We start from the raw sequence: 27,215 nt of genomic DNA, 5'->3' as shown, positions 1-27,215 counted from the left end.
CCAGAATACCTCAGATCCCAGTAGTTGGGTCTCCCACCTTCCAGGAGACTGCCCTTATGCCACAGCAGACAGTGAGAATTTGAATCTCAGTCTCCAGCCTCTTAGCATACTAACCACTGTGATAAAAGTTAAGGCAGAGTGCACCACCTTTTCTTTGCTACTCCATCCAATGTAAAATGTTGTTTTTTCTGCTCCAAGGGAGGAAACAGTCACAATTCATTGGGAGATGCCCTGATAACACCATAGCCCCGTAACCTGCTATATGCTTACCCACCTCTACCTCTGATTCTCAAAACCTTACTCAAACTGTGACAAGTAAGAACAATGATTATCCTCATAGCACCATCCTGGCCAAGACGAGCGTACACTCAAACCTCCTTCACCTCCCTCTGGCAGTGCCTCTCTTGAGTTCATCTCAGGAAGGATCTCCTGTCACAGAACTCTGAGACCCTGATCCATCCCAACCCCCTTTTCCTGAACCTGAGAGCACAGTTCCTAGATGATTCTCGAGGATGGTGCTAACCTGTTTGGATAAGGTCTAGTCAGTTCTATCAGGAAACTTAGTACTTGCAAAACTTACCTTCAAAAGTGGAAACTCTTCAATTTCTGGTGTTCTCTTCACTATTCTCAAGCATCAGACACTCTGCTCTCCAGAACCCTAGACTTGCCTGTTGAATTTGAAGACTAGGTCTATTAATGAGCTCATTCAGAGTACATTTAGCTGTTATCACAGTCTTCCATTCGCCTATCGAAGCATCTCAGTATTTGCACATCCCACTAACACCAGATTCCTCGAGGGCTTACACAACTTGTTTCCCCTGTATAGCCCTTGGCCACCCAGTGGGACCTTAATTTGATTTTCAATGGCCTGAGGAAACCTCCATTTGAACCGATGACTGCCTGTTTTCTCCTCCACTTCTCCCTTAGACTTGGTTCCATATGGCTATCACTTCAGCTTGAAAAGTGACAGACTCTGCTCTTATGGAAGATCTGCCATTAACTACCTTCTATAAAGACAAGATTACACGGTGTCCCCATCCTCACTTCCTCCCTAAGGTCTCTTTATAATTCCATATTAAATCAAGAGATCCATCTGCAAGTGCTTTACTCAAAGCCTCACACCTCCAGAGAGGAGGCCAGCCTACATACACTAGATGTCAGAAGGACTCTCACTATGTACCTTGACAGAACTAAGACCTTCCAGGCCTCTCCTAGATTATCTATCATTTGAAGAGAGGATGAAGGGACAACCCACTTCCACTCAAAGACTGTTAAAGTGGGTTTTGGGTTGCATTTTACCCTGCTACAAATCTGCTGGGATATAACCCTCATAGTGCACTCCATTAGAGCCCTGTCCATATCTATAGCTCTACTGAAATACAATCCCATAACAGAAATCTGTAGGACTGCAACGTGGTCTTTCATCCGTACCTTTGCCAAGCATTACGCCATCTTACCTGTTTCCAGGGATGATACTACTTCTGGCACAGTCAAACCTCCTCATTGAGTTACTGCCTGGGAGTCTCCTACAGTGGAGCATCCATAGGAACATATACTCAGAGAGGTTACTTGCCTTACAGTAATTTGAGTTCTTTGAGGTGTTTTGTCCCTATGGGTGTTCCACCTCCTTGCCCTCTTTCCCCTTTCTGTGGAGGCTCTACTTCGTGGTCAAAAAGGAACTGAGTGGTGGTGGGTCCATGTGCCTCCTTACATGCCCTCATTGAAGGCACAAGGTGCTGCTGTGTCTGCAGGCCCGCAGAAACTGCTCTGCATTCTCTGGTAGAGAGTACATGGGTGTGCATGCATGCTATGGTGGAGCATCCATAGGGACAAAACATCTTGAAGAAATCAAGTTACTGTAAGGTCAGTAACCTTTTCTTCCTTTGGATTGCTCAGTGTTATGACTCACTTTCAAATAGCTTTTTTGCAAGCACCTTTTAACTCTAATGACTAAATCAACAGTGGGCAGAAACAATATGAAGGCAAGATTTCAGTTCACATTTTCAGAGATCTCCAGGAAAAAAAGACCTTCCTTAGGTTAAAAAATATACTCTCTCCATTCCTTTTTTTAATCATGAAGTGAACAGCAATGCCATAAAAAAATTCTTTTCAGGTCACTTAATGTTGAAAATCAGTGGTTCCCAAACTTTATTGGTTCATATACCACCTGCTTAAAAATTGGTATTTGAAATAACACATGCAAATTTCTCTTAGTGCACATTTACTTCAAGCCTAATAGGCTTAACTGAAGTATTTCTGGAATCTACAGTAAAATAAATGCCTAAGGAAACCTAAAATGTTCAATTACAACTAAGGGTGGCCAGAAAACAAAAATCCATTTTGCAAAAAACTTGGTTTTGACATTTTTCCTCAGTCAGATGCAGAATAAAACTAAGGCCCTTTGAGGTTTTTCACTGAAAAACAGAGACCCCCTTCCCCCATCCACTAATAAGCATAGCCCAGTGGTGAGAGCATTCAGCGGAAATGTGGGCGACCCACATTCAAGTCCCTAATCTAAATCAAGCAGAGCAGGAACTTAACCCTGAGCCTCCCGCATATCCCTGGTAAGCGCCCTAACCACTGGGTTACTGGATATTCTGGGGCAGGAATATACTCATTCTGGTATTGATCAGAAATTCCATTGTGAACCCAAGAAACCTTCCCAATGGAAGGTTCATTTAAAGTGAATTTTGTGGAAATGTTCATTTAGACAAGTCATCATTTTCCAACTAAAAACATTTCAAAAAGTTCCTGACCAGCTCTAATTATAACGTCCTTTCTAAACATCTCTGGTTTTTAGACAGCACATCACAAAGGAACATGATGAATCAGCCATTATGTCTTTCACATTACTCAAATTACAAGAAACGATTTAATGTCGTAAATGATGTGGTAATATATTTTGGTATGTGCCATTGAACTAAATTCCATGGCCCAACTTTAACCTATCTGAAGTACATCTGAAGTTCCTGGTAATTCTTATCTGGATTGTTGCTGAACACAAGCCACAGTTCATTTTGCTTCCCGTTTACAAAATTTAAATCAGTGGTCTCCAACCTTTTTATGCCCAAGATCACTTTTTGAATGTAAGGGCAACCCAAATGTTGCCCTGTCCCTTCCCCAAAGCCCTGCTCTACTCGCTCCATCCCCCCCTCTCTGTGTCACTTGCTCCCCCCACCCTCACTCACTTTCAGCGGGCTGAGGTATGGGGTTGGGAAGTGGGTGAGGGCTCTTGGCTGGGGCCGAGGGATTTGCAGTGTGGGAGGGGGCTCTGGGTTGAGCCTTGGACAGGGGCTGGGGTCCACGAGGAGGTGAGGGGTGCAAGCTCTGGGCGGGAGTTTGGGTGCAGGAAGGGGGTTCCAGGCTGGGGCAGGGGTTTGGGGTGCAGGAGGGGGTGGGGGCTCAGGGCTAGGGTGCAGCCTCCTGCCGGGCAGCGCTTACCTCCGGCAGCTCCGCAAGGCTAAAGCAGGCTCCCTGCCTACCCAGGCCCCACGCTGCTCCTGGAAGGGGCCAATGGGCCCCTGCAGCCCCTGGGGTGGGGCAGGCAGCACATAGCTCCACGCGCTGCCCCTCTCTGCAAGCACCGCCCCCACAGCTCCCATTGACCACAGCTCCCGTTCCTGGCCAATGGGAGCTATGCGGGCAGTGCTTGCAGGCAGGAGCAGCGCGCGGAGGGAGACCCCCAGCCGCAGGGCACGCTGACTGCTTCGGGAAGCAGCGTGGGGCCTGGGCAGGCAGGGAGCCTGTTTTTGCGCCGCTGGAGATCGCGATCGACTGGGAGCTCCTTTAGGATTGACCAGTCGATCGCAATCAACTGGTTAGTGACCACTGATTTAAATCAACAACATTTTGAGTAGCAACTGGGGAAAATGAAAAAAGTGCCACTAACAAGAAGTTTGTGTGTGTGTGAGAGAGAGAGATGGGGTGGTGGTGTCTACAGTGGGTTTGTTACTTAGACAAAAGGAAATCAATCGTTAACAATTAAGTTAAATGCTATCAGTAGCATGTCCCACATACCTTAGTGGATGATACTGAAATCAACTCCTGTAAGAGTGGTGGTGTGGGATCTGGCAGGAAGATTTGTTAAGGCTTTACATTAGAAATGGTGGTTCTAGAATTCAAGACCTGTGCATGTTCTTCTCCAGACCAAGGGAGCGTACAAATGGACAGTGAGTTTAGGAAAATGTAACCATGTGGAGAATTTGAAGGGATAACAAGCCACTTTTAACCTAGAGGGAAACAAACACATAAGTCAGGATCATTTTTAAGTGAGCTCTAATTCTAACTGCAGGCAAAAGTTGCAGAAGTGAGGAAGTTTGACAATTTGCAGGACAAACATTTAAACCCCATATAAAATGGGTTAAAATAAGGTTTTATAATAGAAGTTAATTGCAAGCTTAACTACTTCACTAATAATAGACTCAGTTATGTAACTTAAACATACAAGAGCATAATTTTGAAAAGTTATTTTTTATTCATCAAAAGTTAAGAGCAACAAGCACATATTAAAATGAGTATGGTAAAGCCTTTACAAATGGCTTTACACTGAAGCTCTCTCCCAAAAATGGCTGTTGCAACGAACTGTAAACAGAATTAATAAACAGTCTTTTACAGAAATAACACAGGAAATACAAATGAACTAAAAGAAAGCACCAGTTTCTCTTAAATTCTGTAACAGTTGTGCTTACTGTACTTAAAACAGTGTAAAACAAATTACAAAAATGGAACGTTTGAAGTTTAAAATTAGTCCTTAAATTTTGTCATTAAAAACATTTCTCCATTTCACATCAAAAACCCGTAAATGGGTAATGTTTCAGGAGAGGGAGGAATAAGTAAACAATGCACTTTTTTCAATCAAAAACGAATTTGGTCACTTAGCTGTGTGCATAGTTTAAGGCATCTGTAGCAATCTGTTACAGTTTCCCCCCAATGTGGCTGTTCATTACACTGTCACATTCTAAAAGAATAAATAAAAAATGTTGCAGTTGAAACCCTTTCCGCTCCCTCCCCCACATAACCCCGAACACTCTCGCACCCACACATACATACACACTGCAGCGAAAGGGGCATTTGTACCCTTGGTCAGAAGGACACAGTTCCCATCCCACTTTATTTCAGATTGGCAAATACCCTGAGTTGAATGTGGTGTTTATAGACATTCTGCCTTTGTCTTGCATATGCAAGTTCAAATGTACAATAGTGAAAACAACATGCAACGTTTTCAATGCAGAACTGCAACACGGTTAGGGACAATGTTCCCCCCCCCTCACCCACCCACCCCCCACTCTGCAAATTCAGAAGCATTTTCAAAAATTGCATTCCCATACAGCACTGGAGAAAAGCTTGGCTGTGGTGAACGCTCAGTTCCCAGTGCACAAACAAAATAATGACAAATGGAGTCTTTTCTGGCATCCAAAGGAAAAAGAGCTTTAGTCTCAGATTTGACCTTTTTTTCTTTTTCTGTTTTTCTAAAAGAAAACCAAAGTTAGTGGTTCTTTCACAGCCATGCGTAAAGATAAGTCTAGAACCAATAGTTTCAGAGTACATTTGTAAACATCAAGTCTTGCCAGAGGCAGCAGAGGATGGGCACTTCACATTTCCATATTTTAAACAAGGACTGAGTGGAAGGTATGCTTTGAACATGTTTATGCAAGACTTGCTAAATCCCAAGAAAATGGAATAGTTCATATCAAGTCTTAGTTTTGAAGACCTTATTTCAAACTTTTTTAAAAAACCCACGTGGCACCATGATGAAACTTCTTGTATTGTTCCTTCAAGATTCAGTCACTGCTGTGCTTTGCATATTCAAGGTTCCAAACAAAAGCCAACTGAGGCATATGCATATTGCTCTATGTTCCAATCTTGTAATTAAAAATTGGGTTCAAGTGATCTGTAAAGGAAAACTTGGAAATAAATAATGCTGGCATCATTTACACTGAACCTTGAGCAGTTATAACAAGTTTCTCCTCAAACCCCATTGTGCAGATACAATTGCAGAGGCAATTTTGTCATACGGATTCTGGAGTCAGGACAATCGAGTTTCCTGAGGTAATACGTCTGAGTCCATTTCCTCAAATGCAGGATCAGTATCATCACCACTGCTTGACTGTTCTCTTTGCAGTCCCTTCCAACTAGCTTTATTCAGTCCCAGATGACCAAGCATTGTTTGTGATAACCTGGTATTTGAAAACCGGGCCCACTCTGTAAATAATGGCTCCACTAAGTAGGTCATAAAACCTTTAAAGAAGAAAGCTTTAGATTAAAAACAGGAAAGAATATGCATTTTTAAGGTAAAGGTTTTAAAGCATTTAGGAAGTGATATAAAAGATTAACAATGCATTAGCAACTCGTCTCCAACTTACATCTAAAAATGGTCATCTTTCAATATTTCTAACACTGTGGCACTTTATTAAAATATATATATAAGTATAATCTATAGAAATATTACAGGTTTGACAGTCAAAAGAAATAGCATTATATTGTATTAAGAAGGAACTGATGAATCTCATTTGTTCCCTTTTGGGGCAGTGGAGAAATAAAGGGAAAAAAACTATTGGAGAGGAGAAAGGAGGACACCAATCATCAGATTTGAATTAAACTACACAAACTAGACTAAAAAGCCTAAAAGTCTAACAGAAACAAGCTCATATATAATAAACCATCCCACAAACAAGCTGAATTGTGTTACAACGGAAATATACATTCAAATTCCCTCGGCATCACTAGACCAGTTAAGTGTATTGAAGTATGACCAGGCAAACTTGTGTCTCATTCAAGGCAAAGATGACTAATGGCCTGCACAAATTAAAGGGCTCCCAGTGTTATGCAGCAAATGAGACATCTTGAAATAGCTGACTGCCCTCTACACACACACACAAAAGTATTTTGTCTATGTCTAAGACTTTTAAAGGTATTCAGGTGCCTAACTCTCACTGATTTCAATGGCTGTGAGATGCCTGAATAGCTTTAAAAATCTGGCTATATATATGCAAACAAAAATTTAAAGATAAGGTTGCCAGAACTGTACTTTTGCCTTATTTAAAAAAAAAAGTTTATTTTAAAAAAATCAAAATTATAGTCAGCTATTCAACAATCTACTGGTTATAATTGATGTAATTTAGTATAATTTGTGAGAACCAAAGTCACAATTTTTTTTTACATTTCCAATTTTATATGAGATAAAAAATTCAAATTATGTCTGGGGTTAAAATTTATTAATCTGCTTAATATAGTAGAACATATTTTTTCATTCAATCCCATTCAATCTATAGGAAAATATACTTAAAAAAAAAAGTCAATGTTTATTAATGGCAAAATCCTTTCACTTCTGTCCCTGGTATAAATCTAGCCCAGGTTGGCAGTGATCAAAAATCATCTACCAGCTATCCATTGGCCTACATGAAATTCCTATGCTTTAAGACTATCTTTAAACCAGTTCCCAGTGAATAGGTGTCCACATTCCAAAAGCCTAAGTCAACTGGCAGCTTCACTAGAAGCACCAAGGACTGAATGGGCAGGTGAATGAAATGTCCTCTAACTCTGGAGCTTGTCATTCCAGGTTAGGATTAAGGCACATTGGAGTAGTAATATGGGAAAGGCTACATTGCTACTGCCCATGCTATACCTGTTCTATGGATACAGGACTTCAGTCTCCAGGACTATCAATCAAGCACCTTTCACGATTACTAAATTCAAAGGAGAAATTTTAAAGCAAAGAAAAAATTGCTTGTGGTGAAGAAGCATTGCCAAATTAACACAAAAAAAAGACAAAGGGCAAATTCTAAGATTTACAGGCAAAGATAGCTTTCCTTCCTCTAAAAATTGTCATTAAAGGGAACCACTGAAAGATTTTAAACTGTTCAAATACATATATTTGTAGTTACCAATCTGGATGTTGGCAATGGTTTCTGACTGTCGATCACACAGCGGACTCACACCCAAGTGATATTTTTTTTCAACATCTCCTAAAGAGAGAACAATTACTTAGAAAAGTAATTTTTAACCGTAAGCATTCTGGAATTGTTAATTCATAATATACACAAGCAAATCTGTTTTAGACAACCATTCAAGGAAGGCAAGTCACCTTGAGAGAACAGTTTCTATGTATTACAGCTGTATCCTTACTTTTAAAATGCATTCTGCAAAAATATAACCCAATATAAGAGCAGATAAATATTAGGGCTGTTGATTAATCACAGTTAACTCATGCGATTAACTCAAAAAAATTAATCGTGATTAATCGCAGTTTTAAATGCACTGTTAAACAATTGAATACTAAATTTATTAAATATTTTGGATGTTTTTCTACATTTTCAAATAGATTGATTTCAGTTACAATACAGCATACAAAGTGTACAGTGCTCACTTTATTTTATTTTTATTACATATATTTGCACTGTAAAAATGATTAACAAAAGAAATAGTATTTTTCAACTCACTTCATACAAGTACCATAAATGCAATCTCTTTATCGTGAAAGCACAGCTTACAAATGTAGATTTTTTCTGTTACATTACTGCACTCAAAAACAAAACAATGCAAAACTTTAGAGCATACAATCCACTCAGTCCTACTTCTTATTCAGCCAATCACCAAGACAAACAAATTTGTTTACATTTATGGGAGATAATGCTGCCTGCTTCTTGTTTACAGTGTCACCTGAAAGTGAGAACAGACGTTTGCATGGCACTTTTGTAGCTGGCATTCCAAGGTATTTATGTGCCAGATATGCTAAACATTCGTATGCCCCTTCATGCTTTAGCCACCATTCCAGAGGACATGTTTCCATGCTGATGACACTTGTTAAAAAAATAATGTGTTAATTAAATTTGTGACTGAACTCCTTGGCGGAGAATTGTATGTCTACTGCTCTATGTTTTACCTGCATTCTGCCATATATTTCATGTTATAGCTGTCTCGGATGATGACCCAGAACATGTTGTTCATTTTAAGAACACTTTCACTGCAGATTTGACAAAACATAAAGAAGGAGTCAATGTGAGATTTCTAAAGATAGCTACAGCACTTGACCAAGGTTTAAGAATCTGAAGTGCCTTCCAAAATCTGAGAGGGACAAGGTGTGGAACATGCTTTCAGAAGTCTTAAAAAAGCAACACTCCGATGCGGAAACTACAGAACCCGAACCACCAAAGAATAAAATCAACCTTCTGATGGTGGCGTCTGACTCAGATGAAAATGAACATGTGTCACTCCGCTCTGCTTTGGATTGTTATTGAACAGAACCAGTCATCAGCATGAATGCATGTCCTCTGGAATGGTGGTTAAAGCATGAAGGGACATACAAATCTTTAGCACATCTGGCATGTAAATATCTTGCAACGCCAGCTACAACAATGCCATGAGAACACCTGTTCGCACTTTCAGGTGACATTGTAAACAAGGAGCGGGCAGCATTATCTCCTGCAAATATAAACGAACTTGTTTCTCTGAGCCATTGGCTGAACAAGAAGTAGGACTGAGTGGACTTCTAGACTCTGAAGTTTTACATTGTTTTATTTTTGAATGAAGTTATTTTTTGTACATAATTCTATATTTGTAAGTTAAACTTTCATGATAAAGAGATTGCACAATGGTACTTGTATTAAGTGAATTAAAATACTATTTCTTTTATTTTTACAGGGCAAATATTTATATTTAAAAATAAATATAAAGTGAGCCTATACTCTGTATATATTACATATATTCTGTGTTGTATCTGAAATCAATATATTTGAAAATGCGGAAAACATCAAAAAATATTTATATAAATGGTATTTCATTATTGTTTAACAGCATGATTAATCATGCGATAAATCGTGATTAATTTTTTTAATTGCTTGACAGCCCTATAAGACAATCCTTCATTTGAAGTATCTTTTCTAGTGAGGAATACATTTCAGCTAGAATCTGAAACTTTTGGGTGTATTGAGTTAAAGCAGATTCTTCATCAGCTGTTAGTAGCAGAAGAAGCCTGTTTCAAGAATGTAGCCACACAAAAAAAAAAGTATTTTAACCCTCTTTTAGTCCTAAACTTATATAGCCCTTCATCTCACAAAGTCACTATGACTCTCAAATATTCATCTTATGACACATTTACACATTCATTGGTATGAGATTAGAATATTTCTATTCTTTTACTTGCCTTGATGGAAGAATTCCTCTGTTACTTTTTCACTCCACTGCTTGCTCAGTTCCCAGGTCCGACATGGATTACAAATATCAGCACACTTCAAAGCCATCTAGTGAATTACATATACTGTGTTACACAACTTTTACTTTTTTTCTACATGCAAAAACATGAATACAAAAAGCAGCATAATTTCTAAAGTAACTACTGTATTCCATAACGTCTCATGCATTTTTATAATCAGCATAACAAACCCAACCACTTGCATTTCACTCTAAAATTATATACCATAGTTAAGGCTGCAATTTAGTCACAGAAGTCGCCGGAGTCACAGAATCCATGAATTCCAGCGACCTCTGTGACTTCAGCCTGCGGTGGTCTGGAGCTGCAGGGTCCCCCGCTGCCTGCTGGGGCAGGAGGCTGTGGGGTACCCCCGCTGCCCCTGGCGGCAGGGAGCTGCAGGGAATTCCCCCACCGCCCCCACAGGGAGCTGTGGGGGTTTCCCCGCCGGCAGGGAGCTGCAGGGGCAGTGGCGGGATACCCCCTGAGCACCCTGCCGCTGCCGGGGAAACCCCTGAGCTCTCTGCCACTGGGGGTGGTGGGGCACCCACCCCCAACTCGTGGTGGGAGGTGGCGGGGAACCCCCAGCTCCCAGTAGGTGGCGGCGGGAGAACCTCCAGCTCCCTCACGCCAAGGGTGGCACTGTAGGGGAACCCCGAGCTCCCAGTGGGCAGCAGTGGGGGAACCCCCGAGCTCCTGGGGGTGGCAGACAGCTCCGGGCTGCTAAGAAGGAGCCCAAGCTCCTGGCCCCCGTGGGTGGCAGGGAATCCCAGCTGCTACAGGCAGCTCCTAGTCCCTGCAGCTTCCCCACTTGAAGTAGTGTGGGGATCCGCAGATCCACGTTTTGTCAAAGATATTTTTAGTAAAAGTTAGGGACAGGTTACGGCTTCTGTGACTTTTTCTGTTTTGCCCGTGACCTGTCCGTGACTTTTGCTAATAAGATCAGTGACAAAATCTTAGACTTAGCTAACAGAATGCTACTTTGAGAATTATAAGAGGTCATGAACAGAGCTAAGTAAAACTGAAGGCAAACAGACTTCTATCCTGGACAAAGTGAATGAGAGTTAAATACAGAGTACCTCTCAAAGGCACTGTATACAGAGCATTCAATACAAAGACATTTATATACGAAATAAAATGACAAAACAGTATTTATTTTAATTAACTCTAACCAAAAATTAAGTTAGCTGTTAGGAAAACACTATTTCAAAGCCAGTTAACATCCCTGCTCCCCATTTTATAACTGCAATAAGTTAAAGAATTAACTAATAGCATAGTTTCAATGCCAGAGATCCTAGTAGGATTGAGTTAGTATAGTTCAGTTTACTTCCTTGCATTACTTATTTTTGAAAAACAAAATATAAATCCCCACTTAACAGAAAATGTATTGTTTATGGCTTGGTTGGGACAGTTCAAACCCTGGGTTCGTACTTTTGTAGACAGGATGACCAATCTGAAATTACAGGATTTCTGCATTCTTTAAGAGGGTCCTCCCTCCAGTTTAATGTCCCTCTTTCTCAAAGGAAGTGTTTTAGCCTTCTGTACACCTCCCTGTTGAGAAGTATCTGACAGCACAAACCAAGGGTTCGTAACAGCACAGCAATACCCCACAATATACTTTAGAGTATTGCCTAAGGGACCCAAAGCTAACTATAAAACAGTCTTAACCAGTCTCTTAGGAATTTTCTTTAGAGGGAGGAGCAAAAAACTTGAACCTCATTGAAAGATTTGTTAACCCAGTTTCTGCCTGCTGGGATCAGTGAGACTGAAAACCTTTACCTCCATTTCTAATTCCCCCTCCTCCGTTTCTGATTCATCTGCGCCTCCCTCTGCTCATTGAGCAAGCTCCTCTCTAACATGTGCAGGCAGAAAGGGCTGGTTTTGCCCTCTACAGAGTGAGGATCTTGGGGAGCCTCAGCAGGACTTGCTGGTACTCCATTTCATTGTGTAAGCAGGCCTTGCACACACTAAGCATAAATTATGTCAACTGACTGCTAACAAAGAAGTGGTATTTTTTCCTAAAGTTTTGTCTTTAACATTCTCAGTGGTTCATGGACCCTCTGTAAGCCTGTAGTAAAAACTCATCAAAATGGCAACCAGAAAGCAGTCGCAGAGGTCGCCTTCCTGCTGCCTTCTTGTTTAGAGGCAGAAATTCTGAATTTTGACCGGTTGTCATCCAGACTGTATGGCAGTGAAGGAGGAACCACCTATGGTGTGTTACTGCCTACCGAGGTTTTTTAAATTATCCGTGAAAATAAGCTGCTTCAAACAGGTCGAAAGAGTGAGGTCAGTAACTTTCTGTTCTAGCACAGCAACATTTTCTACTTTGAAAGTTAACATCTCAGTCGGTGCCCTTCTTGGCAGTCTCTCTGCAGAGAGAAAGAATTGAAGATGATGCATCAAGACAGAAATACCCTCTTGACCCTGAAGATGGTCCCTCCAGAAGAAGGTGATATGCACTGGCAGAACAGCATAAGGAAAATACTGGTCACTTGTGCTGCACCTCTTCTGTAAACAAATATAAGAGCTTAATTTCCAGTGCTGTCAACCTGACATTTTACAAGATCTAAACAACTAAAGAATAAAAACATCCCCTCTTCACTGGTCACCCATGGCAGCTGAAGACCATTTTCCTGGGAGGAAAAAAAAGTATGATATTTGAAGCAATTTACTTCTGAATAGTATGGAAGTTTCAAAACAGTCACCTGTAAAATGAAGTGGCGATGGCTTGCCTCCTCTAAACATAGGTCTCCTCTGTCCAAATGGGTTCTAAACAGGGACAGGTATTCATTTTGCCGACTTATGTCTGTAGCAAGAATGAGAGCACCTATCTGGCTTTCCATCAGCTGCCTGAAATTAGTGATATAAAACACCCAAAGGCACGAAAATATGAGGAAAAAAATTAAAGCATCATATTTACACGTTTAAGTTGAATGCAGCAACTGTATATGAATGTATAAATAAACTGTAAGCCATGATGGCTGTAAGTGCAGCACTTTCAAATGTTTATATAAAATTTTTAAAAACTACAATATTTATAAAAATACTCAGACATTTCACAGGTAGCTCTCAGGAAGAGAGAAACTTACTGCATATATTTTTAAGCTAAATTCTAGCTATTGTTAAAGAAGATGAAAAGAGCTGCAATTTAAAAATACAGATCATGAGTTACTGTTTAGGTCACAAAATACAATTATCTCTTACTAGTCAGTCAATATTTTCTTTCAATCTAATCAAATGTTTGTATAATGAATACACTTCCATCACACAGTTTTCACAATAAATACTAGTTTCCAAGTTGTATACTGAATAATTAACTGTTCCTGCAAGGCTCATACCACCCATTAAATCTTCAAATTGATCTGAATATTCAGCTAGGATTATGAATTGCTATGTAATATTTTAACAGAACACTTGTTTACAAAGTTGTCTGATGCCATGGATAATACATTGTGTGTAACTTCATATAGTGTACACTCTCTGTATAAAAAATACAGACCTGTTTTCTAATGACATATGTGCAAATAAACCAGACTCTCTCAACAACCCTACTGCTGATCTCCAGTGGTGGTTTTCTAATACTGAGATATTCTGCAAAACAGAAAACAAAATTACTGGTGTCACTTTAAAAGATTTTATTAGTTTTACACTACAGTCTATATGCCCCTTAAAAAGGTTCATGATTTTCAAACTTTTTAATACTTCTATTACATTAATAGCTTGTATTTATTGTTTTCACTCAATGGGACAAAAATCCCAGGTTCAAGTCTACTATTAAGTGAGTACATTAGCAATTTCACTGTTAATATAATTCTATACTGAAAAGATACTCAAACCTGGTTCTGATAAGTATGATATTTTCACTTACCTTATATAAAGTTGCTAAGTAATGGTTTGTTTTAATAAGGAAAGGCTGATTAACACCTGGATGATCCAAATCATGTGTGGCAGCTGCAATTAAACTGAGCAGAACATCCCATGGAGTGAGAGATTTGGAAAGCTGTAATAAATGTAACAGTATTATTCATGGGAACATTCACAGGTGAAAAAATTCTGATTGGCTTTTCATAGCTAGCATTCAGTCCCTGGAAAAAGGTCCCAAAAATGACCATTCAATTTCATCTTTCACATAGTGCTTTGAAGGAAGAGCACCATAACAGAAAGGTGAATGCAGAGAAGGAGGTGAGGGTACTAGTAGAACTTTTTAAAAAAAGTTTAATAGCAACCATTGTACAAGGCAATCCAGGAGTAATTACCCTACAGGAGTTAAAGGCTCAAATCAATTTCATCTGACCTCGTCGATAATATCTAGATAGACACAATAACTATTTAAATATTTATGATAGCTAGAGCTGTCACTCAAATTGTTAGCTACTCCATTATCAACCAGAGAGTATTTCAAAATCCCTGTTTAAATTAAAAATCCTTGAAAGAGGTTATTTCTTCAAGTTAGTTGTCCAACTCATCTTCCGAGCCGATCTTAATGTGTACACGGTCAGCAAAAGGTCCTGCTATTTCTCCTCTAGTTTTAATGCAGATAATATCATTTCAACATAAGATGTTTTTTATTTAAGCAAGTTAAGGCTCTATATGCCTCAGATATTGTCAGAACTGTTCATTGGGTAGTCTCCATCTTCTGTCACAATCCCATTTCCTACCCCTATTGGGAAAAAAAGGGGAGAAGGGTAGGGAAATAGAGAACGGCACCCAGTAAGCTCTCAAATTTCAGAGTCCCGCAACAAAGAGCTTTTCACAGGGAAAACAAAAAAGAAGGAACAGGGTAGAAAAGAGATGACAAAGTGCATATATGGGCAGACCAATGATAAGCTACCAATGTACCCTGGTATAAAGCTGTTTGAATTCAAATCATCATTAGTGGTAATGCATCACTTGATAACCATGCATTAATAATACTTATTTACCATTATACCAACAAGAAAAACCTGTGCCAAGCCACCTGACTGCTGGAAGACCAACAAAAAATTCAGATGCTAGTTTATTGACCAGCCCAGGAATCTGTGATACCATCAGTGACTGTTAACTGGGGTTGGCAGTTTGGGTAAGGAAAGATTTCTGTGGCCATGGCAATTAATTTTTTTTTTACGCTGCCCGGGGTGTCCCTGGAAATTTCTGGGATAGCTGATTTTTTTTTCCATTTTGCTAAATGACAGAGATATATTTCTGAACCAAATAGAATTTTCTCTTTTTACCACTAACAAATAGTTCAGGGGAATAAGTGTTTGGAGTGATAAACAGCATTTGGAGGAGTGAAAAGTCATAATGTGGACATTATCAAAGCTTTTCTTTTGCTCAGTGCTTATGACGCTTGTCCAGTGTTTCATGATGAGGTATTTTAGAACACTGACCTGCTGGAAAAATCCTCCACTTCAAGAAATATGCATGTCATTGTTGAATCAGAAGTTGGGAGTAATGACTCAAGAACACCCTCTTCCCTGCCCTCCCCACCATCCCACAAAAGTGCAGTGTTGTATGAATATTTCACAACCCTAGACAGTGTCACCACCAAAGGATTTCACTTTTTCATTTTGAAAATATGGTCACCTACAGAAGGGGATAACACCTGAATCCTTTGTAAAACAAAATTTGTTACCTCCAGAAAGCACCTAGCTGTGAATGGCTAAATATATAACTGCATGATCTTATTTTCATGACCCTCATCTTCCTCCCTCCTTTTGGTTGTCAAGTCATGTGTTGCATCTTGTCTCATATGAGAGGCCTCAATCTTGTATGGAGTCCCACCAACCTTAATGCAATGCTATAGATAGCATGCAGGCAAATGATTGCCACCTTGAAGCTTCAGACAGTTTAGCTAATCAGGGTAGGTACTGTTTCCTACTATGTGATCATATAGCACCCTAGTACAACAGGGCCCCACTCTTAATTGAGATCTCTAGGCATGACAAAAATATAAATAAAATACTTACCTACCTCCCAGAACATTACAAACTTTATTTAATTAATATTTGTAAGTTCTTTGAGATCTTAGACCAGACACTATGCAAGAGTAGTGCAGACCACTATTACTCTACAAGAATAAACCAAACCGATAAAAAAAAATCAGTGTTGAACTAGATAGCTGGTTTCCAACTGGCTACAGTACATCATGGGACTTCTCTAATCTAATCAGAAAGTAGCATTTTTCCCTGAAGTTTCCTCTCTAGTGTGTAGCCTATACCAGAGTACCAGCAATTAAAGTTACCTCTGACAATTGTTAGCTTTGCTCAGCTCCTTATGTAGAACTCTCTCTGCTAGGTATCTCCCTTTCACAATGGCCCTTTCCGAAAGAAGAAAGGACAGACAACTCTTGTACACTGCTACAACCTGCATCTGGCAGAGGAGCTTTGTTCATTAGTATCCAAGGTGAACTAAGCATAAGTGATATATCAGCTTTTGAAAAACTGAGTTATTTGGGTCTCTACTGCCAGCTTCTGACTCAATGACGTGCATAATTCTTGGAGCAGAGGTTTTTTTCCCAGTAGCTTAAAATCTTTATGGTTTTAAGAAACATTAAGAAAATACAAACATTATATTTGTACCTTTACACGTTATGTAAAACAAATTTGTATATCCTACCTTAGGTTCTTTTAAATAACAGTGCATGGCCTGAGTCACATCAGCAGCATGAACTGCATTATGATAAGGGTTTTGACTATGATAATCTTCTTGAACCATAACTATATAAAGAAAACAAACATCTGGGTTTAATTAAAATGGCAATTTAAAAAAGAAAACAATATAAATATCACAAATTGACATTTTTGATAAGACATATATAAAGTTCACATATCAAATTTGTGTAAGTAGAACCATCTCCAGTACTCTCACACAAAGGTTTTATGTGGTCACGCAATATTTTTTAAGCTAACACAAGTTTTAGTATAAAGTCATCCTGGAGATCAAGTTATTCAACTTTGATCACAATGTTATGATCTGGAATATTATGATCTTACTGAGCAACCACCTCCTTAGCAGGAGTCTCTCTCTCTGCTAAGCCAGTCTGCTTGAACGTTGAGGCAACCTGGAACACACATATGGAAGTTGATTCTATTAATCAGAACAGCAGGGCTGACACCTCTGCTAATCTTTTGTGTCCCTCATAGATAATTTAGGCAATCCACGCATCACACTGGTGGGCCTTGATCAGAAAATGGTACCCTACAGCAACCCATCAGGGACAGAAGAGCTAGCTGTTCTGCTTTTAGTTTCAGTACATGTGAAGAAGTCTTTCCTTCCTGACCACTGTCCAGCCACTAGCCCCATATGAACCAGACTGTTGTCTTCGCTTGCCTTTCCAAGTCCTTCTTGCTTTCCTTAAGCACTGCAATTACAATATGTGGAAGGTCACTTGAGTGGAATCAGTACAAGGGAACTAGTTTATAGCAAACAAACAAACAAAAAAAAATGGTTAGTAATCTATTCTATAATTTCACTTCAACTGTGCACTGGTTGCGCACGCACCTGTTGGAGATTTTCCCCTTAACGGTAACCCACTGGGGCAGCACAAGCCCTCTGTTACCTCGTGCCATCACATGAAGGTATAAAGAGCCACCTCCTCAGTCCCTCTCGCCAGACAGAGTCTGATAGAAATAGAAAGGAGAGTGGGTTGTGGAATGGACATATGTAACACATCTCAAGGAACAACCATTACAGAATAGGCTAGTAACCGTTTTCTCTTCAAGTGATTACAACATGTCCCTTCCATTTCATTCAGAAGCTGTTTGATCTGGCAGTGAGATCAGAGTCTACCAGGATAAGGATTGCAGGACCACATGCCCAAAAGTGGCATAATCTGTAGAACACTGAAAGATGACATGATGTGAAGCAAAGGTGTGTACTGAAGACCAAATCAGTACTTTGCAAATGTCCAGAATAATCACCTGGGCCCCAAAGGCTGCATGAGATCTTGTTGCATGTGTGAACACCCTACTCTGTGGAGTTATACTAGCCAAGTCAGAACACAAACAAATGCAAGTGGAAAGCCACAACAAAATCCTCTGAAAATAGACTGGAAAGCTCTTCATTCTGTCCACAATTGCCACAGCTGTGACAACGACCTAAATTGTTTAGTTTTGGCCAGGTAAAAAGCTTAATGCTCTTCTGAAGTACAGTGTGTGGAGTGTCTCCTCATCACTATGATTACGAGGTTTAGGGAAGGAAGTTGGTAAATATATAGCCTGATTAATATGAAAGTGAGACACCACATTGGTGACTCACTTCAGATGAGGACACAGATAAACTTGTCCTTGTAGAAGACCGTATATGGAGGTTCAGAAACCAGAGCTCTCCTGGATGAGGAGATTGAGACCAAAAATGCCACCTTCATGGAGAGATGAAGTAATGAACAAGTTGCCAATGATTCAAACGAGGATCCATTAGGGTGGTTGTCAACTGGTGGGTAGAACTCCAAGACATCTGCCAAATGGACTTTGACAGAACTAATGGCAAGACCTTGTTGCTTCAGGTAAAACAGATGTCCAACACATGATGGATCAGAGCCTGGACCAAGGAAATGCCTTTCTGCTGTAACCAGATGGAGAATCTCTTCCACTTTGCTAGTAACTATACCTCATAGAAGGTTTTCCATTACTTAAAAGCACATCGTGGACCTCCTTTAAACAAATTTCTTCGAGTTCACCATGGAGCTTCAAGGTTCTCAGGCCCTGCAGATTGGGGTGGAGGAGGCAATCATGTTCTTGGAGATCAGTCAGTATTAGATGAGCTCTGTGTGAAAGAGTTAGAGTGGAAAACCAATGTTGCCACAGACACGGCAGAGCTGTCAGCTTAAGTCGAGTGGACCTGGAGGAAATGCATACAGGAGTCTGTCTGACTAAGGCAGAGAGAAACATCCATCAGAGACCTAGGGCGGTGACCTGCTTGAAAACAAAACTGGTGACACTTCCTATTGATTTTTGTAGCAAACTGGTCTACCAGTGGTATATCCCACCACTGGAAAATGAACCTGGCCATATCTGGACAAAGAGACCACTCAAGACGACTGTTGAACAATCTACTTAAGCGGTTTCTCAGCGCATTCTGAACACACAGGAGGTGAGAGGCTTTGAAGTGGATTGAGTTGTTGATGCAGAAATCCCACTGCCTTTCCCTGGTACCTGCCAGGATCATTCAGTGTCCTATCATCAAGTCCTGTTGCCTGAATGCAGTTGTAACTGGTACCATGACTGGTGAACGTTCTCAGGGCTTATGTAATGTCAAAAGATTGGAAGCAAATACAGGTTATGACTGTTTTGCACAAATTAACACTTCACACAGGAGACAAAAATGTTTATTTCTGTTACTCTTATCTAGCAAGACAACATAATGCTCCCATTTAGATGGCCACCCATACCCCATCTCCATGGATGAGAGGGCAGTTCAGAATGTCTCCATCCAGAATTTCTGCTGCTTCATAAACTGGTTCAGCCACTTGAAGTCTCAAATCCTCCCCCACTCACCTCAACTTACTGATTATTGCAACGATCCTAGGGTAACACACTTGTTATTTGAAAAAAAAGGGTCATGGTTCCATTTCCGGAGAAACAGTGGTCTGACAACACATTTGATATGTGTCTTCTCTGACTGATGAAGCTAGAGTCTGGAGATGAATTTGCAAACAGGAGAATGGGGGAGACAGAAGATCTCAAAGTAGTTTCTAGGTACCACAGAGAGCACCCATATGCCTGAAATGCTGAGAGCCCAGTGGGACTGAAAAAATGGACACTGGAGGTAAAACCTTGGAGTGACCTCAAGTAATCAGAAATGATTTTGGGAGAGGACTGAAACAATCTGAACGGTCTTTTGGTTTCTAAAAAAATTGCAACCTTCTGGAAATTGGCCTAGGGAACAGCCAGAAGAGGAAGGCCTCTTCCTGGAAGCTGCATCCAAGACTGGATTTGGTTCATCTTGTCAGCAGCTATAATTAGAATATTTTCTCACTATCCAGATATGCTAGGATAGAATTAAGGAAGACTCTAAAAAGTGGGAATATCCTTGGAAGGGAGGGGAGCCATTCCATGCTAGAAAAGCTTGTCTTTCTCCCCAATAACAGCCTAACTCAGACAGCCCTCCTGACAACTATGGAGCTGTTGAATATGTTGGCAGATGACCCAAGAGAATCTTGGACTATGTGGCTGAGGTTACTGATTACCTGAAGACATTTAGATAGGTTATTCCAAACTGATTTTAAAAATGAAATAAAGTCCCCTCCCTAGCTGAACCTCAGATAACCAGGGGATGACCAAGGAGACAAGACAAACAGTTCGTCACAGTGACGAACTGGACAGCCTAAAATCAGACGTTCACCTAGATACTCTCTTCACTTTCCAGTCTACAGGTTTTTGAGGACAGCTGATGTGTTTGTTTCGACGACAGACCCTGAATCCACTTAAGGAGAAATCAGTCATTTATTAGGAGGAACTGCTAGGGAACTTGTACAGCAGAGATTTAATTTGAACAGACTGATGAATAGACTGGACTCCTTCCTGTCCTTTCTGTCTGGGGGAGGGGAAAAATCCTCTGAGTCCCATTTATCCTTGCTTTTTCAAACTTCATAACCACAAAAACATGCTTTGTATCAAACAGATCGAGCCTCCTGAGAAAACCTCCCAAAGGGAACAGAGAGCTGCTTCTCCTGGCTCAATCAAGAATTAGTCTTTCCTTCAGACTGAGTTGGAGGATATAGGGGAAAACAGGCAATGTGAGGGATGAGTCTTTGGTCTTGGTGCAACAAGTCGTGGTAAAGGCATCCCAGGACATCACTGACAAGTGAGATGTTGCACCACACGGTGACTCTTGTGCAAAAACAAGAAGGAACCATCTCATTCCAGGGTCTGTGTCAAGGACATTAGGATACAGAAATACAAGTCCATAAACAATTAAACAGAGCTGCTCTCCCATTGTCAAATAAAAGTAACATTAATTTACACCTTTCTCCAAGGATACACAATACAGCATCACCTCATGAAGGTCCCAAACATCCCTGTACAACTTTAAGAAAGTAGCATTAATTCCTACATCAGTGGAGCAAGATGGGATCCTTTTCTATACTACTAAAAAGACCTGAGCAGAAATGGGTTCAGCAACTGGTACTTCTGAACTGGCGATGACTACAGGTTAGATAAAGACAAACTATGTTTCTTTTCAGAAACCAAGGTCAAAACCAATATTATATTTCAATAATATTCTCACTATCTCCTCTTCCCTCATTTGTGATGTGAAATTCAGCCTTCATAATCCGTTGCATACAACTGTGACACATCATGAAATTCACACATTCTTGGGCAAAATCATTTTTTTCTGCCAAACTTAATGTAACTGATTTTTGCAGAAATTTTTTTCCTTCACCTCCCTAATTCTATTATTAAAATTAAGCTATTTCCAAAATTTGTAAGTGCACACAGTATGACAATACTACCATTATAGGAACCAGCTTCAAATCAGCACTGTTCAAACTTTCTTGCTAAACTCTAAGCAGTACTTCAAAAGGTATCTTTTAAAATGGAGTTAAGGAGTAATGTTCACTTTAACAAAAGACTATAATATATTTACCTAAAAATCTACGAAGTTTCATCGTATCTAAGTGGAAGTGTTCTATCAGTCCATGAAGATTAAACAGGTGGAAGGTTAAGCTGACTAGACTGTTTCCTAAAAATAAAATACAAATATTAATTCATTTAAAAAAAGATGAAACTAGCGCTTCCATCACCAGGGAAAAATTATTTAAAAGTTTTTGTATTCAAAAGTTATGCAAACAGATTGAAAAGTATAAGAATTCTGTAAGCATTAATTGGTCTAGTCCATTAACAATTTCCCCTAGTGATTCTCAATATATCCACTATCAGCAATAAACTGTGCAATGAGGAGTCTCACTCAATATTAAAAAAAAATTAAAAAGTCCATTTTCAGTAGCACTGTACCTTTAAAAACAATTAACCGGCAATCCACCTAAGTAGGTTTATTGCTTAGAAAAGGAACACAGAGGTAATTAAGGCAAAAAAATAATCAATGTTGAAAACTGCCCCAAGTTGAACACCTTACATTTAGTTATTCCAACATGTGTTTTCTTGCAAAAGTAATCCGCGCTGAAACCAGAAATCAAAGAATATACAAATGTGCCATTTGCTATGAAATTTGTAGTACTACAAAGCAACTGCTATGATCATTTGTTTACTAGGAGCTGAAATATTCCATATCATATATTTGATTTCTTTTTTTTTTTTTTAAATTTCAGAGTCAGTAAGGCAGGCTTGCAAATTAAACACATATAACACTGACAACAAGATCAGTTTTTGGCATATTTACTTTGACACCTTAGAGACTAACCAATTTATTTGAGCATAAGCTTTTGTGAGCTACAGCTCACTTCAGCAGCTCACGAAAGCTAATGCTCAAATAAATTGGTTAGTCTCTAAGGTGCCACAAGTACTCCTTTTCTTTTTGCAAATACAGACTAACACGGCTGTTACTCTGAAACCTGTCATTACTTTGACAGTGTCACTTTAACAACCAGTTACACAGCCACTCAGTGTGCTAGGTGCTCTACTCAGAAGCACAAAGTTCCCCACCCCGTATAACTTATTGTCATGCTTCACCACATGTGTGCATGTCATTTTGGTACCACTTCCCCAAAAAGCTCTTATTCCCAACACTAGGACAAGATGTTCTTTTGAAGTCTATTCCTTTAAGAGGCATTTATCTAGAAGTACTCTGCTGTATTCAGTTTGTATGGGAAAAATCACCGAAAGATGTATGTGCAACACTCTCCCCATACAGCTTCAAAGAACTGGACTGCTAATCTAAAATGACTTCCAGGATGACAAAATGGGAATGCACCATATCCAGGGTGGATAAAAATCAATTATTTTTTTTAAATCAGATTTTTATTTATTAGATATACTTTTCATTTTAAAAATAAACCTATTTAATACTAAATTTGACGACCTACGTTAAGGCCTAAACTTAAATGATTTTAATAGAGTCTACAAAAATTTAATAAGTAATATATTCAAGCAGTAAATGTTTGCTGCCAAAAGTTTAAAGAAAGTAAGAACAATAAAATGGTGAAAGCACATGGAAAAGACGGTTACATTTCGTAACGGGAGTTCTTTGAAACGTGTTGCTCACGACCATTCCATAGTAGGTATGTGTGCTCACCACATGGACTGGTGCCGGAAATTTTTCCCTCAGTGGTATCTGTAGGGGACCAGCTCTGGCATCGTCTGGAGTGATGCACGTATGCACCGGTATAAGGGGCGTCGCCAGCTTCCCCCCCCCCCCGCTCTCCCGAGTTTCTTATTCCCGGAACTGCGACAGAGGGGAAGGAGAGTGGATCATGGAATGGACATGAGCAACACATCTCGAAGAACAACAGTTACGAAAGATAATTGTCTTTTCTTCTTCAAGTGCTTGCTCATGTTCATTCCATTGTAGGTGACTCCCAAGCAGCACCACCAGATGGGTAGGAATTCATGGACGTGTCGATTGCAGCACAGCTCTGCCAAACCCAGCATCATCTCTGACTTCCTGGGTGATGGCATCGTGAACGTGTGTACCGAAGACCACATTGCAGCCCTGCAGATGTCCTGAATAGAAACATGCACCAGGAAGGCAGCTGAAGACCCCTAAGCCCTAGACAGAACACCAGTAGGAAGATATCCTGGTTAACAAGGAAGTGCAACACCATCTTTGGCAGGACAGCTGGATAGGGCCACAGCTGGTCATTGTCGTTGTAGAATATCGTGTATGGGGGCTCCAAAGTAAGGTTTGAAGTCTGGGGATCGGGGCATGCCCCATCCCTAGGTTAAGTCCCATAGGGGACTAACTAACTATTTCTAACTTATGCACTAAGGGTACTAATAAACTATACAAACTTCCTAAGAACTATATACAGAGAATCACAACTAGACACAGTTGAGAAGGAATGCTCGCCGAGGCAAGGAGATGTTTCAGCACCATCACTGGCAGTAAGAAAGAACTAGGGAGAGGGGAGCCTGTGGCGCCCCTTATGCTGGTGCCATTCCAGAGGGCGCCAGAGCTGATCCCCTACGGATACCCCCGAGGGAAAAACTTCCAGCACTGGAGCATGTAGTAAGTACACACATCTACAATGGCATGGACATGAACGAGCACTAGAAGAAGAACCAGAGTTTATTGATGTGTTAAACCAGCTTTTCATAGCAGTAGCCTCTTTTGCAGGGGCAAAGAGAATATTTCCTTCATTTCAGGTTATTCAACTCAGTTCAATAACTAGTTCATTTGAAGCTGAGAAACTAATTGGGAGTTGAAAAACCACAAAAGCTTGGTTTCCTCTTCTAATCTATGAATAAGAACTAGGTGTGAGTAGGTAAGATATACTAGATCTAAAACCCTTAACGACATGGTCATCAGAAACAATAATTTAAATTCACTAACTACGGATAACATTTCCTTTGTTTAATTAATCAGTTTTAAATACAAAAACATGTTTTGATAAGCTTACTTTTTTCCTAATTTATCCAGCCCATTTTATTGTTTGTATTACTTCAATAAAACAATTCTAAAATGCTGTTTTGTGCATTTTTAATTGATTTCCAATTTCCACCCAAATGCAGCTTGACACAAAATCACAAGTGAAAAATGAAACTTCTATTAAATAACATCATTCACCATTTTCTAATGTAATAAAATGTAAAAATTAAGACTGAATAACTGTATGTTAAGCTCCCTAATTGCTTAGACAAATATATGTAGATATAGTGTATCCTAATGGTCAGCAAAAAGTAGTAACAAATTATACCAATTTAGAAAAATAACTAACAAGTACAAATGCAAAAAATAGGTTAAAACTGACTATTTAAATCAAGGTTTCCTGTTTGCTAATTTAAGTGAAAACTAAAAATCAGTTATTCAAATCACTTTGAGTAGACAAGCCTTTGCTATGCCTCCTATGGCTCATGTGAACAGGGTGGACTGATTTAAATCAAAGTAATTTAAATTCACTAAATCAATCCATCCTGTCCATATGAGACATAGGGGGCACAGTTAGGGCTTGTCTCCTCAAAAAAGTATTGGTATAACCGGAATCTGCTTTTGCACAGATACTGATATAGTGGTTCAAAAAGGCTAAGTGCACACTTGTTTCTATATAAAAATCTTGTTTCAGTTTAGTGAAACCTGTTCTTAACTGATTTAAGCTAAGACAGGGGCGGGCAAACTTTCTGGCCTGAGGGCCGCATCGGGTTTCTGAAACTGTATGGAGGGCCGGTTAGGGGAGGCTGTGCCTCCCCGAACAGCCAGGCATGGCCTGGCCCCCGTCCCATCCGACCCCGCCCCCCCTCCGCTTCTCAGCCCCTGACTCATGCCCCATCCAACCCCCACTGTTCCCTGATGGCCCCCATGGGAACCCTGCCCCACCCACCTCCCTTGTTCTCGGTCCCCTGACCACCCCCGGACCCCTCGCCCCTAACTGTCCCCTACCACTAACTGCCCCCAACCACCCCATCCAACCCCCCTTCTCTTTCCTGACTGTCCCCTCCCTGGACCCCTGCCCCCATTCAACCCCCCTGTTCCCCGCCCTCTGATGGCCCCAACCCCATCCACGCCCCTGACCACCCCCCAAACTCCCCTGCCCTCTATCCAATACCCCCCTGCTCCCTTACTGCCCTGCCTGGAGCACCGGTGGCTGGCAGCGCTACAGCCGCACCGCCCGACTGGAGCCAGCCAAGCCACGGCTCAGCACAGAGCACCGGCTCAGGCCGGGCCCTGCAGCTGTGCTTCCCCAGGAGCTCGCAGCCCCGCCACCCAGAGCATTGCGCCGAGGCACAGTAAGCTGAGGCTGCGGGGGAGGGAACAGCAGGGGAGGGGCTGGGGGCGAGCCTCCCGGGCTAGGAGCTCAGGGGCTGGGCAGGACGGTTCCATGGGCCACCGTAGTTTGCCCACCTCTGAGCTAAGATGCAGTAAACCATTCTTATAGCAAAGTAAGAGTATCACATAGTGTGCATCTACATAACAGCATAGCTATGTCTGTGTAGCTACGCTGACAGAACCCCATAGTCTATTGACTAATCTACACCTCAAACATAACACTGGCACAGCTGCAGCTGCGCTGCTGTAGTGCTTCATTGTAGACACTACAGCGATGGGTGGGGGGATTCTCCCATTGCTGTAATTAATCCACCTTCCCAAGAGGGAGTAGCTAGGTTGATGTAAGAATTCTTTTGTCCACCTATCACTGACCTCACTGGGGGTTAGGTTGGCTTAACTACATCACTCAGGGATGTGGATTTTTCACACCCGAGTGATATAGCTGGGCTGATTTAACTTTTGCATGTATACCTGGCCTATATCAAAGGAAGAGTTTTTTCCATCAGTGTAAGAATAGCACGTCCCCAAAGTTAGCTACGTTGATGGAAGCATTCTTCTCTCAACACAGCTGCATCTACACTGGGGGTTAGGTTGACATAGCTATGTCAGTCAGGGACGTGGTTTTTTCACGCCTCATGTTGACCTAACTCAAGTGCAGACACAGCCACAGCTTTTTGCACCACATTAACTATACAGTAACTCCTCACTTAAAGTCGTCCCAGTTAATGTTTCGTTGTTATGTTGCTGATCAATTAGAGAACATGCTCATTTAAAGTTGCACAATGTTCCCTTATAACATTGTTTGGCAGCCACCTGCTTTGTCCACTTCTTGCAGAAAAAGCAGCCCACTGGAGCTAACTAGTGGGGGCTTGGAACCAGCGTGGACCAGCAGCCCCCCATAGCTCCCCACTCCCCTAAGGTCCTTGTGCAGAAACCGCCCAGCAGGCTATCAATTGCCGGCAGTTCATCTGTCCCTCCCCCCACTACCATGTGCTGCTCCTGCCCTCTGCCTTGGAGCTGCTCCTGGGAGCCTCCTGCTTGCAGTGCAAGGAGGGGGAAAGAGGGGTGCTAATATCAGGTGTCCCCCTCTCTCCACTCCTGTACCCCCATCTCCACAGAGCTGGGGGCGGGGAACACCACAGGGCTCAGGACGGAGGGAGTCTCAACTTGC

At 40.9% G+C, this 27,215-nt stretch overlaps 1 protein-coding gene across 2 annotated transcripts in view; it reads right to left on the bottom strand.

The window, feature by feature from the left end:
- Positions 1–5,284: 5,284 nt before the first annotated feature.
- The window catches only part of PDE7A (phosphodiesterase 7A), a 139,237-nt gene continuing 117,306 nt past the window's right edge, over positions 5,285–27,215 (bottom strand). For both annotated transcript variants that reach the window (XM_073331008.1, XM_073331009.1), the window contains 8 exons: positions 21,752–21,847; positions 16,781–16,881; positions 14,055–14,186; positions 13,686–13,777; positions 12,892–13,036; positions 10,142–10,238; positions 7,884–7,964; positions 5,285–6,237 (listed from right to left, as the gene is read on the bottom strand). In XM_073331008.1, coding sequence (XP_073187109.1) covers positions 6,026–6,237; positions 7,884–7,964; positions 10,142–10,238; positions 12,892–13,036; positions 13,686–13,777; positions 14,055–14,186; positions 16,781–16,881; positions 21,752–21,847 — 956 coding nt within the window. In that variant the 3' untranslated portion in view covers positions 5,285–6,025. The remainder of the gene's footprint in view (positions 6,238–7,883; positions 7,965–10,141; positions 10,239–12,891; positions 13,037–13,685; positions 13,778–14,054; positions 14,187–16,780; positions 16,882–21,751; positions 21,848–27,215) is intronic.

This window comes from Lepidochelys kempii, chromosome 2, assembly GCF_965140265.1.
Source record: "Lepidochelys kempii isolate rLepKem1 chromosome 2, rLepKem1.hap2, whole genome shotgun sequence".
NCBI lineage: Eukaryota > Metazoa > Chordata > Testudines > Cheloniidae > Lepidochelys > Lepidochelys kempii.
This window is presented reverse-complemented; position numbering and strand designations above follow the sequence as displayed.